Source organism: Python bivittatus, unplaced genomic scaffold, assembly GCF_059951505.1.
Source record: "Python bivittatus isolate LINGU-HERP-01145 unplaced genomic scaffold, Pbiv_v1 ctg000790_np1212, whole genome shotgun sequence".
Classification (NCBI taxonomy): Eukaryota; Metazoa; Chordata; class Lepidosauria; order Squamata; family Pythonidae; genus Python; species Python bivittatus.
The window spans coordinates 8,766,721-8,778,964 of record NW_028277110.1 but is presented as its reverse complement, the minus strand read 5'-3'; the positions used below and the strand labels follow the sequence as shown (position 1 = coordinate 8,778,964).

At 45.1% G+C, this 12,244-nt stretch overlaps 1 protein-coding gene across 3 annotated transcripts in view; it reads left to right on the top strand.

Moving 5' to 3' along the window:
• Positions 1-12,244, top strand: part of ARR3 (arrestin 3) — a 58,762-nt gene that overhangs the window by 25,708 nt on the left and 20,810 nt on the right. For 2 of the 3 annotated variants that reach the window (XM_088129217.1, XM_088129216.1), the window contains exons 5-6: positions 9,128-9,187; positions 10,008-10,075. In XM_088129217.1, coding sequence (XP_087985343.1) covers positions 9,128-9,187; positions 10,008-10,075 — 128 coding nt within the window. Of the gene's footprint in view, positions 1-557; positions 758-9,127; positions 9,188-10,007; positions 10,076-12,244 lie in introns of all 3 variants that reach the window. The other variant, XM_088129218.1, reaches the window with a different exon arrangement.

Sequence of the window (12,244 nt, the reverse complement as noted above, 5' to 3'; positions counted from 1 at the left end):
TCTGTAAAGAAATTAAAAGACGTGAAAGAAAATATGGTTAAAATGTTGAGGGAGGGCCAGGTTTCAGCCTCAGCCAGTGGCTTGGGGCCAGTCTCTCTCTTTCAGCCCGACTTAGCCCACAGGGTTGTTGTGGTGGGATACAGCAGAGGAGAGGCTGCTGGGCTAGGCCAGCCCTGACTTGCACCCATGGATGCAAAAGACTCTTTGCCCTTGACCATTTGTGGCCCGTGGTGCAGATTTCAGGGTGAGCTTTGCTTTGTGAATCAACCTAGTTCTCTCCAGACTCCCTCCCTGCTATCAGTGAGGGGAATCCACAGTATCCAAATCTTCAAAAGTCGACGGCTTATGTAAGAAATTACTTTGTGACTTTTACTATGTCTGGTACTCCTGGTCTCCAGAATGAAATTAATTTGCTACCTTAATTAAGAAACTTTTTATTCTGAACTAACTACATTTTTTTTCTTTCCTCCATCTCTCCACCTAAACCTGCTTACAAGTGCTCTCTTGCTTTTCCCTCTGCTCTTTGTTCTTTCTTCCTTCTTCCTCTGACGGTCCAGTATATGTGACACTCACATGTGCATTCCGGTATGGTCGAGACGACCTGGATGTCATTGGGTTAACCTTCAGGAAGGACCTCTATGTCCTCACAACTCAGCTTTGTCCACCAGTGTCAGACCAAACTCCTAAGACCCTCACATCTTTACAGGACAAGTTAATGAAGAAGTTAGGAGACCATGCTTATCCTTTCACCTTTGAGGTATCCAGTGATTTGTGAGGCCTCCTCTCCTCTCCTCTCCTCTCCTCTCCTCTCCTCTCCTCTCCCCTCTCCTCTCCTCTCCTCTCCTCTCCTCTCCTCTCCTCTCCTCTCCTCTCCTCTCCTCTCCTCTCCTCTCCTCTCCTCTCCTCTCCTCTCCTCCCCTCCCCTCCCCTCCCCATCCCATGAAAGTGTTTCCTCTTCCTCCTCCTCCTCCTCCTCCTCCTCCTCCTCCTCCTCCTCCTCCTCCTCCTCCACCTCCTCCTCCTCCTCCTCCCTACAGTTATATTTACCTGTATATTCCTCTGGTAGATGAAGTCCAGAAGTCCAGTTTATCAGCAGATGATATAGTTAGAAAAGTATTGACATGTAAGTTTAATAAACTCTCAGATGAACTAGTTTGAAAAGGACAGGAAAGCATGCAGATTATCTGGGCTTCAGCTTTTCCCTACTTCCCGGTTTTTTCCTTTTGGTGCCTTTGAGTCAGTCTTGACTCCTGGCGACTGGACTTGTCCCTGCAGTTTTCTTGGCAAGATTTCAGAAGAGATTCATTATGTTCTCTGCCCATCACATGGGTGGGTATCAGGTCTACGATGTTCAAGCCCCAATACGGACAAATCTCTTGAAACCCAAAGCAGATTCAAAAAAGACCTCATTTATTGGAGGATACATGCAGCTGTAAGGCAAGCATTGCTAGAACTAAAGCCCATGTAATTTTCCCTCTACTTTTACCCCGCTTGCCCCCCCTTCAGTTTAGGCACCACTTTCGGTTCTCACAGGTGTGTGGCCTTGTGCATTCCAATTCCTGATAACGCGTCTTCTTCCTGGCCTTCAGTCTTCCTCAGGTTCTGTCCGCTTTCACTCCCCCCCACCAGTGGGAATGGCAGAATCAAAGCAAGCTAAGAAAACATGCCCTAAAAGTATACCATAGCATTTACTATACTAATAAAGTAGTCCTCTAGCTGAGACATATCTTGATTGCTGCAGATTCTGACAGTGGGTTTGCACGAATGCAGAGCATTGTTGTGGAGCATTCCAAAACGGAGCTTTTGGCGGGCTGCGCATCCCTGCCGTGTCCCTGCTTCTCATTCCTTCCATTTCTTTTCAACTGCCATAAGGGCACACAGCTTGTGAGGAGCACTGGTTCGTCCTCTGCTGAACGTCAGGGACCTTTCATGAGACCTATTTTGCAACCCGAGGCTAGGGTTTCATTGCCATTTGTGGGAATAAGTCCCCTCTCATGGGGAATTTTCAAAATGCCAAAATTTTGGTTAGGAGAGGGCCATCATGTGAATACTTGCTCCCTCCTGCCATTCTTTGGCATTTCTCTCTGCAGACATGACAAAATCAACTGTCTTGCCTAAAAGAACTTCCACATAATTATTCTGTGCCACTTCACGAACTGCTCCAGACATCTGTGACCTCAGGGCATTAGTTGTGTCTAGGCGCTGAGCAGACGTATTCACTGAAACCTCAAGGAAGCCGCTCTGCTTTTGGATGATGTGGTCCCCTGGAGTTGTGGGCAGCTTCTTTCCCCATTTACAGGAACTCTCACGTCACCTCTGGCAATGAAGTTCAGGCCTTTCGAGGAGAAAGGTAGCTTGATGCCTTTGCAGCTTCCTTTTATAGAAACTAGACCAGACAAAAGCACACAACGTGAAGTAAGGATGTGAAGGGAGGTGGTGGGGATTTTTGTTACTGCAAGACCCGTGGAAACATGGATGGGGCAATAGATACAGATCTTCCAAAATATAGAATATTGTCTGTGCAGTCTTCATGGTGGAAGGTCTTCCTTAGCTGCTACCTGTGTTCAGGGGCTTTCCCCCAAAGCTTCCCCCAAAGGCAGCAAGACCCCCAGGCCATCGAGGGCACTTGATGAAAGCATCTTTGTCTCTGCAGTTTGTCCAACGGTCCAATGATCCTAAAGTGCTTAGATCCATCTTGCACAGGTGGTGCTCACAGGAGTCCTCTGAAGCAGACTCTGATGGACAAGGCTTTGAACATACTTCTTCATACCCTCCACAGTTTTGGCTGCACCATTCCCATGGAGGATGGCATTGTTGCTTCTTGGATCATTGATGCTGAATTTAACTAACTGGTTGCTGATGTCCTTACTTCTGCATCATTTTTTCCATTTTTGGGGAAAGCCACAAGTGGATCAATTTGAGGTGCCAGTGTGTCCTGTATTGTAGTGACTTCATGATGTATTTCACATCTCTAGGTGATATATTCTGGCTGTCTCAGTAGTTGGGGCCCTATTTTACCTCTGTTTTCTAATGCCTCTTATTATACCAATATAAAAGCTTCCTGCTAACCTTCTCTCTCAGTCCTAAGGATCAGGTCCACTTTGGAACACTAGTTAATTGCCCAGTCAATTATCTAAAGAACAAAGGCTCAAACGGCACAGCCCCCCAGGTCAGTTAAAGACAAATTGATGCATTCTCTTAACATGCTATGCTTGGTAAGTTTTAACCAAGGGTTTTGCATAGTGTGAACTCAGAAAATGGGTTACTTCGGTAACCAGTTTACATGTTGGTTTCTTGGTTCACTGTTGCCTTCTTCCAGCATGTTTTTGTCAACTCCGTATTCTGGCCTACAGTCCTGAGATTTGCTAGTGGCTTTTTGAAATTAGCCAAGGTTGAAGAGGTTCTGCCACCTGCTGTGACCCAGATCTATTGTTCCTTCTTATGCTGGCCTTTATCTCCACATCAGTTAGAACAAGGTTTTCCCCATTTTCTTCCCAAATGGGAATGATTGGTAGAGGCCCTGCTACACTGTAGAGATGTACCAAGCCATTCACCAGCACGTGGAAGCTGTTGGCTGCTGTCAGTCCAAGGAGGACTTCCTCAATTCTGCTATCTTCCTATCAACCAGCACAGCTGTATGCCACATCTGCTGTTAGAGCACATCTTTCCATCCCAGAACAGAAAATGTGCTCTTTTGGAAGCAGATATGGGTATTCTGAAGTGAGAATACTTACTATGTAAGTACGAGGTTTGAAAAAAGATGCTATGTGAAGAACAGGTCTGCACAAATCACACAGTGGTGCAGTTTGAGATGCCAGGATTCATAGCAGAAGCCTTTCTTCCCAGTGCTGGAGCTTAAAAGCCATGGAAAGTGAGATGACTTAATGTTCTTGCCTTAGGTGGCAGCCCAGTAATTCTCCAGAAATGGGATGCAAAGAAGTGCAGGCATCTGTGGCTTCTAACATCATGCAGATCTAATGTCTGGAGGTTGTACCCATTGAATGGACATGTAGCTTGCCCAGAATGTACCAGGGTTTTTGTGGGGAGAAAGCTAGGGATAGTAAGCCAGCTTCCCTAAAATTCAGCTTCTCCACAAATGTCCACTGCTGGGTAGAGTTCCTTGATCCTTCCTTAATCTGATCATGGGTCCATTTCTTTCTCTGTTCCTAAGGTTAGTGCATGTATGAGCAGCCCACCGGCCATGTGTGGCATCAGAAGCTTCTAAGATGTGGCTGTGGGCTACCCCATCAACTCAAATTCCTCCTGCATTGTCTCCCAAATTCCTCTATATCCCTTACCCCAACTATGGTTGTGTTGCCTTGGAGATTACAGTTCTCTCTCCTCCCTCCATCCCCCAGTACCTTGCTGAACAGGTACTTCTTGGATTTTTAGTAAGGTAGAAACTGTTGGGGGTTGTTAAATGTTAATACAAAACTCAGGAGGAGGAGAGAGGATTCATTCCTACCTCATGGAGAGCCATGAGGAGAAGAGAAGGAAATGAGGGAAACAGGAAAAAAGGTGGGATCCAAGCCCCTCCCACACAAAGCAGCAAAGCTAGGGCTCCGTGGAGCCGCCCCTCCCTTTGTGCTTGTGTGAGACAGGCTTGGTCGAAACCCCACATTTTCCAACACCCCTTCTTTTCAACCTTGCATGTCTCCGTGTCCTACAATATTTAATTTTTCTCCTAGATCCTGATAACTGGTTCTCGACAACAGCTTTGTGAAGATGTCCGCTGTCATGTTTCCTGTGGGACAGTAGTCTAGTTTGATTAACCTTGTTGTTGCAACTCTCTCACCACGTGATGCTTTACATCAATGTGCTTAGTGCTCCCGCCTACTTTCTCTGACTGTGAAAGTCTGATGCAGCTCTGATTGTCTTCAAAGATTTGTATAGGGGTTGGTTCGTCTATTCCCGTGTCTGCAAGCAATAATCTAAGCCACACAGTCTCATTACATGTGTCTGTTGCTGCCACATACTCTGCTTCTGCAGAGGTCTGTGCTATTGTGCTTTGCTTGTGACTTCCCCAGCTCACTGTTCCACCCCCACAGAAAAATACATAGCCACTAGTGGACTTGCGGTCAGCAATGTTTTCTGCCCAGTCTGCATCTGTGAATCCCACTAGTCTAGGATTCTCAGTGGCTGGCAGTTTTAGGGTTAGGTGCATGGTCCCCTTTAGGTACCTTCCCACCCTCTTGACACCAGTCCAGTCTCTCTGTGTGGGTGTGCTTGTCTTTCTGCATAAATGCCCACTGCAGCTGCAATGTCTGGTCTAGTGGTGGTGGCCAAATACAACAATTTTCCTATGGCACTTCTATATTCATTGTTCTCTGGTAGGAGATCACTGGGTTCTTGTTGCTTGTGGAAAGCCGTCTCCATCGGTGTAGGCGCAGGATTGGCATTTTACAACCCTAAGCTTCCCAACAGTTCTAGAATCTTTTGGTTCTGACTTAGAAGAAAGCTCCCATCTTCTTCTCTCTTGATCTGTATTCCTAAGTAGTAGCTGGCATTGCCTGGATGCTTCACTTCTACTTCTCTATTTAGTTGAGAAACAATATCATTAAAGTCCCTCTTGTTATTGTGGCAAATCATTAAATCATCCACATAACAAAAAATATACACATCCCTCCCACTTCTGTGTCTGGTGTATAGGCAGGGATCAGCTTTTCCTCAAACAAAACCCTGGTCAAGAAGTATTTGGTTTAACTTTGTGGTGTCCCTGGGATCTACAGGACGTGCCCTATATAGTCGCCGTCTCTACGGGACGGCTTGGGTCCTTTGGGACCATCCAGCACCGGAGATATCGGCTGCGATCTTGGGAGCTCAAGATCGCACACCGTACCGCCGCGATGCCAGCTCTGCCCCTTCTGAAGCTTGCAAACGAGATGCTTGGTATTGGGATTAGTGAAGCCTGGGGGCTGTGTCATGTAAAGTTCTTCCTCTATCTCCCCATGTAAAAATGCAATTTTAACATCTAAGTGTTCAATGTCCATGTTCCTGGATGCTGCTAGACTTAGAAGCATTCTAATTGTGGTGTGTTTCATAACAGGAGCAAAACATTCATCATAGTCCTGTCCATATTTCTGTGAGTAGCCTTTTGCTACCAATCTGGCCTTGTACCTTTGTACTTCGCCATTCTCGTCTTGTTTTGCCTTTCGGTAGTTTAGTTAAAGTCCATGTTTTGTTTTTGCACAGAGCATCTAGCTCTTCCTGTGCTGCCCTTTTTCATTTACTTGCCTCATCTGCTGGCATTTGCAGCACCTCATTCCACAATGCAGGTTCGCTTGGTAGCGACGACCTTGCAAGGTAGGTAAGTCTGTCAGCTGGAACTCCTCTGTTGGATTGTGATGAGCATCTCAGAGCAGGTTCAGGAGCTGGTGGTTCACCCTCTTCTGCATCCTTGACCTCATCATCTGTCTCTGGTGGAGTCTCTTCCTGGACTTCCATCTCCCTCTGGGTTGGTGTGGTTATGTCTTCTGGTGTCAGGCTGAACATCTCAGGCTGGTAACTGCTGCTGCTGGTTTCTCCGCAGTCATTATCCACCTGAGTGCAGCAGCCTCTCTCCCTCTCATCCAAGTAGACCACTCTGCATACGCTTACTCTTCCCGTCTTTGGGTTCAGGATTCTGTATCTCTTGCTTCCTGGAGTGTAGCCAATCATGACCCCTTCTTCATCTCTAGGGTCTAGTTTGGATCTCCTTTCTTTTGGTACGTGGGCATAGGCCTTAGATCCAAACACTCTTAAATGTCTGACACTTGGTTTTCACCCATGCCAAATCTCAAAAGGCGTTACCTTATTGGCTCTGGTTGGCAATCTATTTTGCAAGTATGTAGCTGTGATAACAGCATCTGCCCAGTATTTGTCAGGTAGATCTGCCTCTAACGGCATACACCTTACCATGTCCATCAATGATCTGCTCTTTCGTTCTGTGATTCCATTACTCTCTGGCGTGTAAGGAGTGGTTAATCTGTGCTCTATGCCTAGTTGTGTTAGGTATGTCTGCATGGTGTTAGAAATGAACTCATTGCCTCTGTCACTTTGAGGGGCTTGAGGTGTCCGGATGAATTTATTCCTCACCATAGCAACATATGTCTTCAGCATATCCCCAGTTTGGGACTTTTCCTTCATCAGGTAGGTTACATAATACCTGGAAAAATCATCTATAAAACATACTATGTATTTGTTTCCACCTGCTGACGTTTGAAGAAGTCCACATAAATCAGTGTGGATAAGTTCAAGTGGTTTAGTTGCACGCCATTCCCTTTGTTTGGGTATGGCAGGCCTTGTTGCCTTTTCTCTGATGCACACTACACACTTTGACTGGTATTCTTCACGATTGCTTAGTTCAAGGTCTCTTACCATATTTCCTTCTTCATTCTAAAAATTGTATCAACGTCCCTGTGTGCAAACCGCTTGTGCCATATGGTGGCGCTGATGTCCTTCTTTCTCTGCTGCTGTTGGCAGGTGAGGCTGACATCTGGTGGTGGCTGTTCACAGTTCACCTGGTACACTCCATTTTTCTCAAAGCCTGTAACATAAATCTGGCTACCACTGGTTACTTCACATGTTCTATTGGCTTTAAACATTACATTGAAACCTTTTCTGTTTAATGATCGCACACTCAGCAAATTGGTTGTCAATCATGGTACATAATATGCATCTGTCACTATAAGGTCTTTGTATTTTTCTCCATTAAAACATCTCAAGGGTATTTTGCCTTTTCCTCTTATTGAGATGGAATTCCCATCAGCAAGAGCAATGTTCCCTTGTGGCTCTTCATTCAGTTCACTAAAGTTATCTCTGTTCCACAAAGATGTTGGCTTGTACCTGAATCTAAGATCCATTGACTTTTGGCTTCATTAGAATTAGCTCCAAGAGCATTTTCTGCTCTGAAAACTGTACGCAGAGCTAGTTTTCCTCGGAATGCCTTCCTTTTGAAAAATCCTTTTTGTCTCTGCTTTTACAAAATCTAGCTATGTGCCCTGGCTTGTTGCAGGAATGACAAACAATGGGTTTATTGTTGTGTTGATGAGCAATCAATGGCTTCTGCTCACGTTTCCCTTTTTCTGCCAGGTAACCCATGTCTTTTGTTGACTTTTTATGGAAATACAAACAATTTTTCTGTCTCCTCACTTCACTTCTAATTGCTCCAAACAATTGAGACAAATTCATCCCTTGTAAAGTCTGCGCTGCTACAAAAGGGTTAGGGTTAGGGTTTTTGTGAGGTAATGAGCTTAGTAGAAAAGCCATTTTTAGTCTTTCATTCATGAGATTTTGAGTCATGCTCAGCCTTTCAAAGATAGACTGCATTCTCAACAAATGCTCATTAATATCCTCATCTTCTAAAAAACTAGATACAATCAGTTCCCTCAGTAATGAAATAATCTTCTGATCATAATTTTCTAAATATATCGTCCTCAGGTTCTCAATCATTTCTTTGGCAGCAGGAAGATCTTTTATTTCTGCCAGTCTGTGATCAGTAGTGAACTAGAGATTAAAATCATGGCCCTTTTGTTCTTCTGCTCCCATAATCTCTTGGCTTCCTCAGAATCCCCTGGTTGTGGCTGAGGGGAATCTAAACAATCTAGGCTGTCCTGAAAGTCCAATGGTAGCCTTAGTCTGTATAGCCAAGCTGAAAAGTTACCTTCATTCAACTTTGGGATGGGGGAAGCCCCTCCTCCCTCTCCATTGTTAAAAGGAGAGAGAAAGAAAAATAAATCTGAACTGAGCCCTTTTTTTAAAAATGTGCAAGCAGTCTCTTGGCTGTAAGACCAAAGAAACCTCCTGGGCTGATACGCTGGGCCCGTAACCCAGTGTTGGGGGTTGTTGAATGTTAATACAAAACTCATGAGGAGGAGAGAGGATTCAGTCCTACCTCGTGGGGAGCCATGAGGAGAAGAGAAGAAAACGAGGGAAACAGGGAAAAAAGGTGGGATCCAAGCCCCTCCCCCACAAAGCAGAAAAGCTAGGCTGCAGCGAAGCCGCCCTTCCCTTTGTGCTTGTGTGAGACAGGCTTGGTTGAAACCCCATATTTTTCCAGCAGAAACTATGATAAGTTTTAGCACTGTGTGTCCTCGTTTCCGGAACTCTCTTCAGGATGGTTAGCACTTTTTGTTTTTTGTTTTCCTAGATGGCAACCAATCTGCCCTGCTCAATCACACTGCAGCCAGGACCAGAGGACGTCGGAAAGGTGGGTAGGCAGTTTCGTGTCCCTGTTCCGTGGGTTAGCAGAACAGATTTCCAGCAGTGAATTCAGTGACTCCTGGAGGGCCCCTCGACCTTGGAAGTCCCAAGGCTCTAGCTTCTCAGGCTGACTGACTCCCTGGGCTGCAGCACTGGCCTCCATTCTCCCAACCCAACCCAGTTTCCATGGGCCCTGCCTATCTGCTTACCTGGTTCCTTGGCTGGCTCTCCAATTCTAGTTCTGGTTCTCCCCACTTGTCCCAAACTATCATTTTTTTAAAGGTTTCCTAGATGATAAATTCCTTTCCAAGTTTAGTTTTATTTCCTTTCTCTTTCTTCCATGAGCTGTAGTGTCTTTTGGCCAACCACTGCAAATTACAAAAGTCATGAATGAGCAGCTGAGCAACTGCATACAGCTTTCTGGACACCATTTTTGGTTCTGGGTAGCAGATGAAACTCTGATCTCCTTGTCTCTTCTCTAAATGCATTTCATATTCAGCTACTTAGAATCATAGAGGGCTAGTCTTGGAAGGGACAGATCACCTACTCCAGCCCTCTGTGCATTGCAGGAATCCCACTTGAGGATTTAGTGCATCAGTCACTGCATCTGATCCTCCTATGCAAACATGTTCTCCAATCTTCCTGTAGCCCATTTTACACTATGTAAATTTGCAACCTAGAATAAACTGCTCCACAACATGTTGTAGAAATTGTTGGTTTTTAAAGTGCTATAATTCTTCTTCTAGACCTTCTTATTGATAATTATAAACAAAGGAACAATCTGCCCCTAAATCAGCTTGTAACTTCTGCTCTTGTGTTTCCCCCAGTCATGTGGTGTGGACTTTGAGGTTAAAGGATTTTGTGCTAAAAATTTGGAAGAGAAAATTCATAAGAGGTAAAGCCAGCATATTTTAACATTTATTTATATTAAAGCATTGTTTTTCTGCTCTTCAGCTGAAAAAAAATCCCCATAGTTTATTTATTTTCCCCATAGTTTGTTTGTTTGTAATCTGGTGTGCCATTTTTATAAGGTCTGGGATAGAAGTGAAAGGGATAGAAGTGGAATTCTATTTTTTTTAAAATGAAAAAATGAAGAGCATTTTTCTGCTCTTCAGCTGAAAAAAATCCCCATAGTTTGTTTGTTTGTAATCTGGTGTGCCATTTTTATAAGGCCTGGGATAGAAGTGAAAGGGCCCTTGTGAAGCTTGAGGGAGCCCTTGGCAAGTGTCCCCCAACACCCTGTTTCTTCTCTCAACTACTTTCTTCCCCTCATTCTCATTATTCTTTCCTCTTAGCTGTATTAAACCTTCAGAAGGGAGGAAGTAGCCTCTTTATTTCTGTTTCTTATATTTTATGGAAACTCAATGAAGTGAAACTTTTATCTTCACCTATCACTTTAACTTCCATCAACGGCGCTGATTTGGCTAGAACCTTAGTCAGGTCTTTCAGATGAAGTACTTTCCTGAAGTGCAGAAGGTTCAGGACAAAGGCATTGGGGGCTCCACTAGGAAGGTCCACAGACAGTGGATCCTGATGCTCTCAGTGCTGCTTCTCTTTAGTCATATGGTAGAGTTATTCTCCACATTATTTGGTTGAATTATTCTGTTCAGTTGTTACTTATTTTATTTGGTAGTTTGTTTTTTCAATTCCTAATGTGTCTCAAGTGCATGGACTGAGAATTTCTTTCTGCTGTCCCTTTAAATCCAATTGCCCAAACTCATATGAAATACAAAAAGGACAATAGTTTGGTGCACAAATAGAAGAATTCAGAATCATCATAAAGCTACTACTTGGCTTTGGGAAAATAGAATGCATCCTTCTGAAAATATATGGTGGAGAGGAGGTGGTTTGTAACATATCTGCTGTGTGATTGTAATGGAGCATTTGTGAGGTTGGCCCCTCTGCCTCCTCACATGGGAAGTCATAAGCTTATCCTCACAATCCCACCTGTGGCACCTCTCAGAATGCTGGGGATGGCTGCTCCTCAGAATTCCTCTTTGCCCCTTTTCTAAGGAGGAAGAGAGTGGAAAGACCCCTTGCAGTGGCCTGGCTGAGACTATGGATTTCAGAGAAGATACGAGCCATTTGTTAGGTGGATTAAGATTTAGGAGCTAAGAGTTGGAAACCTTGGGATGAAGGGAAGAGGAAGACATTGTGAATCATTGACTTATAGCTGATCTTCCAGGCAGCAGTACAGATCGACACACACAGATGGGTGTCCACAACATGAGGGGTAAAAAAGACAAGATGTAGCACACACGTACAAAAGGTGGGGCTTTGATCACTGTGCTGCAATCATCATCTTGCCTTTTTTGCTACCCCCTACCCATACACCAGTATGTACACAAGTACACGGAACAAAACAGCTCCAATCGATCTATAATATAACTCAAGAAAAGGTTCCTAACTGGCTTCTTGTAATGGTACAGGTAGTCCTCAATTTATGACCACAACTGGGACCGGAATTTCGATCACTAAGCGATGCAGTCGTAAAGTGAGACATCATGTGACCACTTGCTTAGCGATCGCAATCCTGCCAATTCCTCTTGCCGGTGTTAAACAAATTTTAAAGGTCATTAGCTGAGGACCCACCCCAAGCCAAACTATTCCAGGCTTGATCCTGCCCAGCCTCGAGCCTCAGGTAAGGGACTGCCTCCAATTCCCCCCACCCACCTATTTCCTCTGCATCTATGCTCTTTTGGCCCACTGCACCCTGCCTTGTGGGGCAGCAAGCAGCCCCAGAACCACGTGTCTCTGGGGCTGCAAGAAGCCCCTGAGCCGCAGCCTGCCCCAGCAAGCACCAGCAAGCTGCTGCCTTCAGGAAGCACCAGCAAGCATCAGCAAGCATTCATTCACGCAGCTGCTTTCTCTCCCAGTTCCCTGCACCAACCTTTCACCTTTTGCACCCGGCTGCAGTGGCTGGGAAATGCCAGCAAGGGCCAGCAAGCATTTGATTGCCCAGCTGCCTTTGCTGTCTCCTTTTTGGACCCAGCTGCTCCTGAGAATGTTTCCTCCACATGGCTCCCTGGAGAGCTGCCCTTTCTTTGCAGAGCCTTCAGAAAGA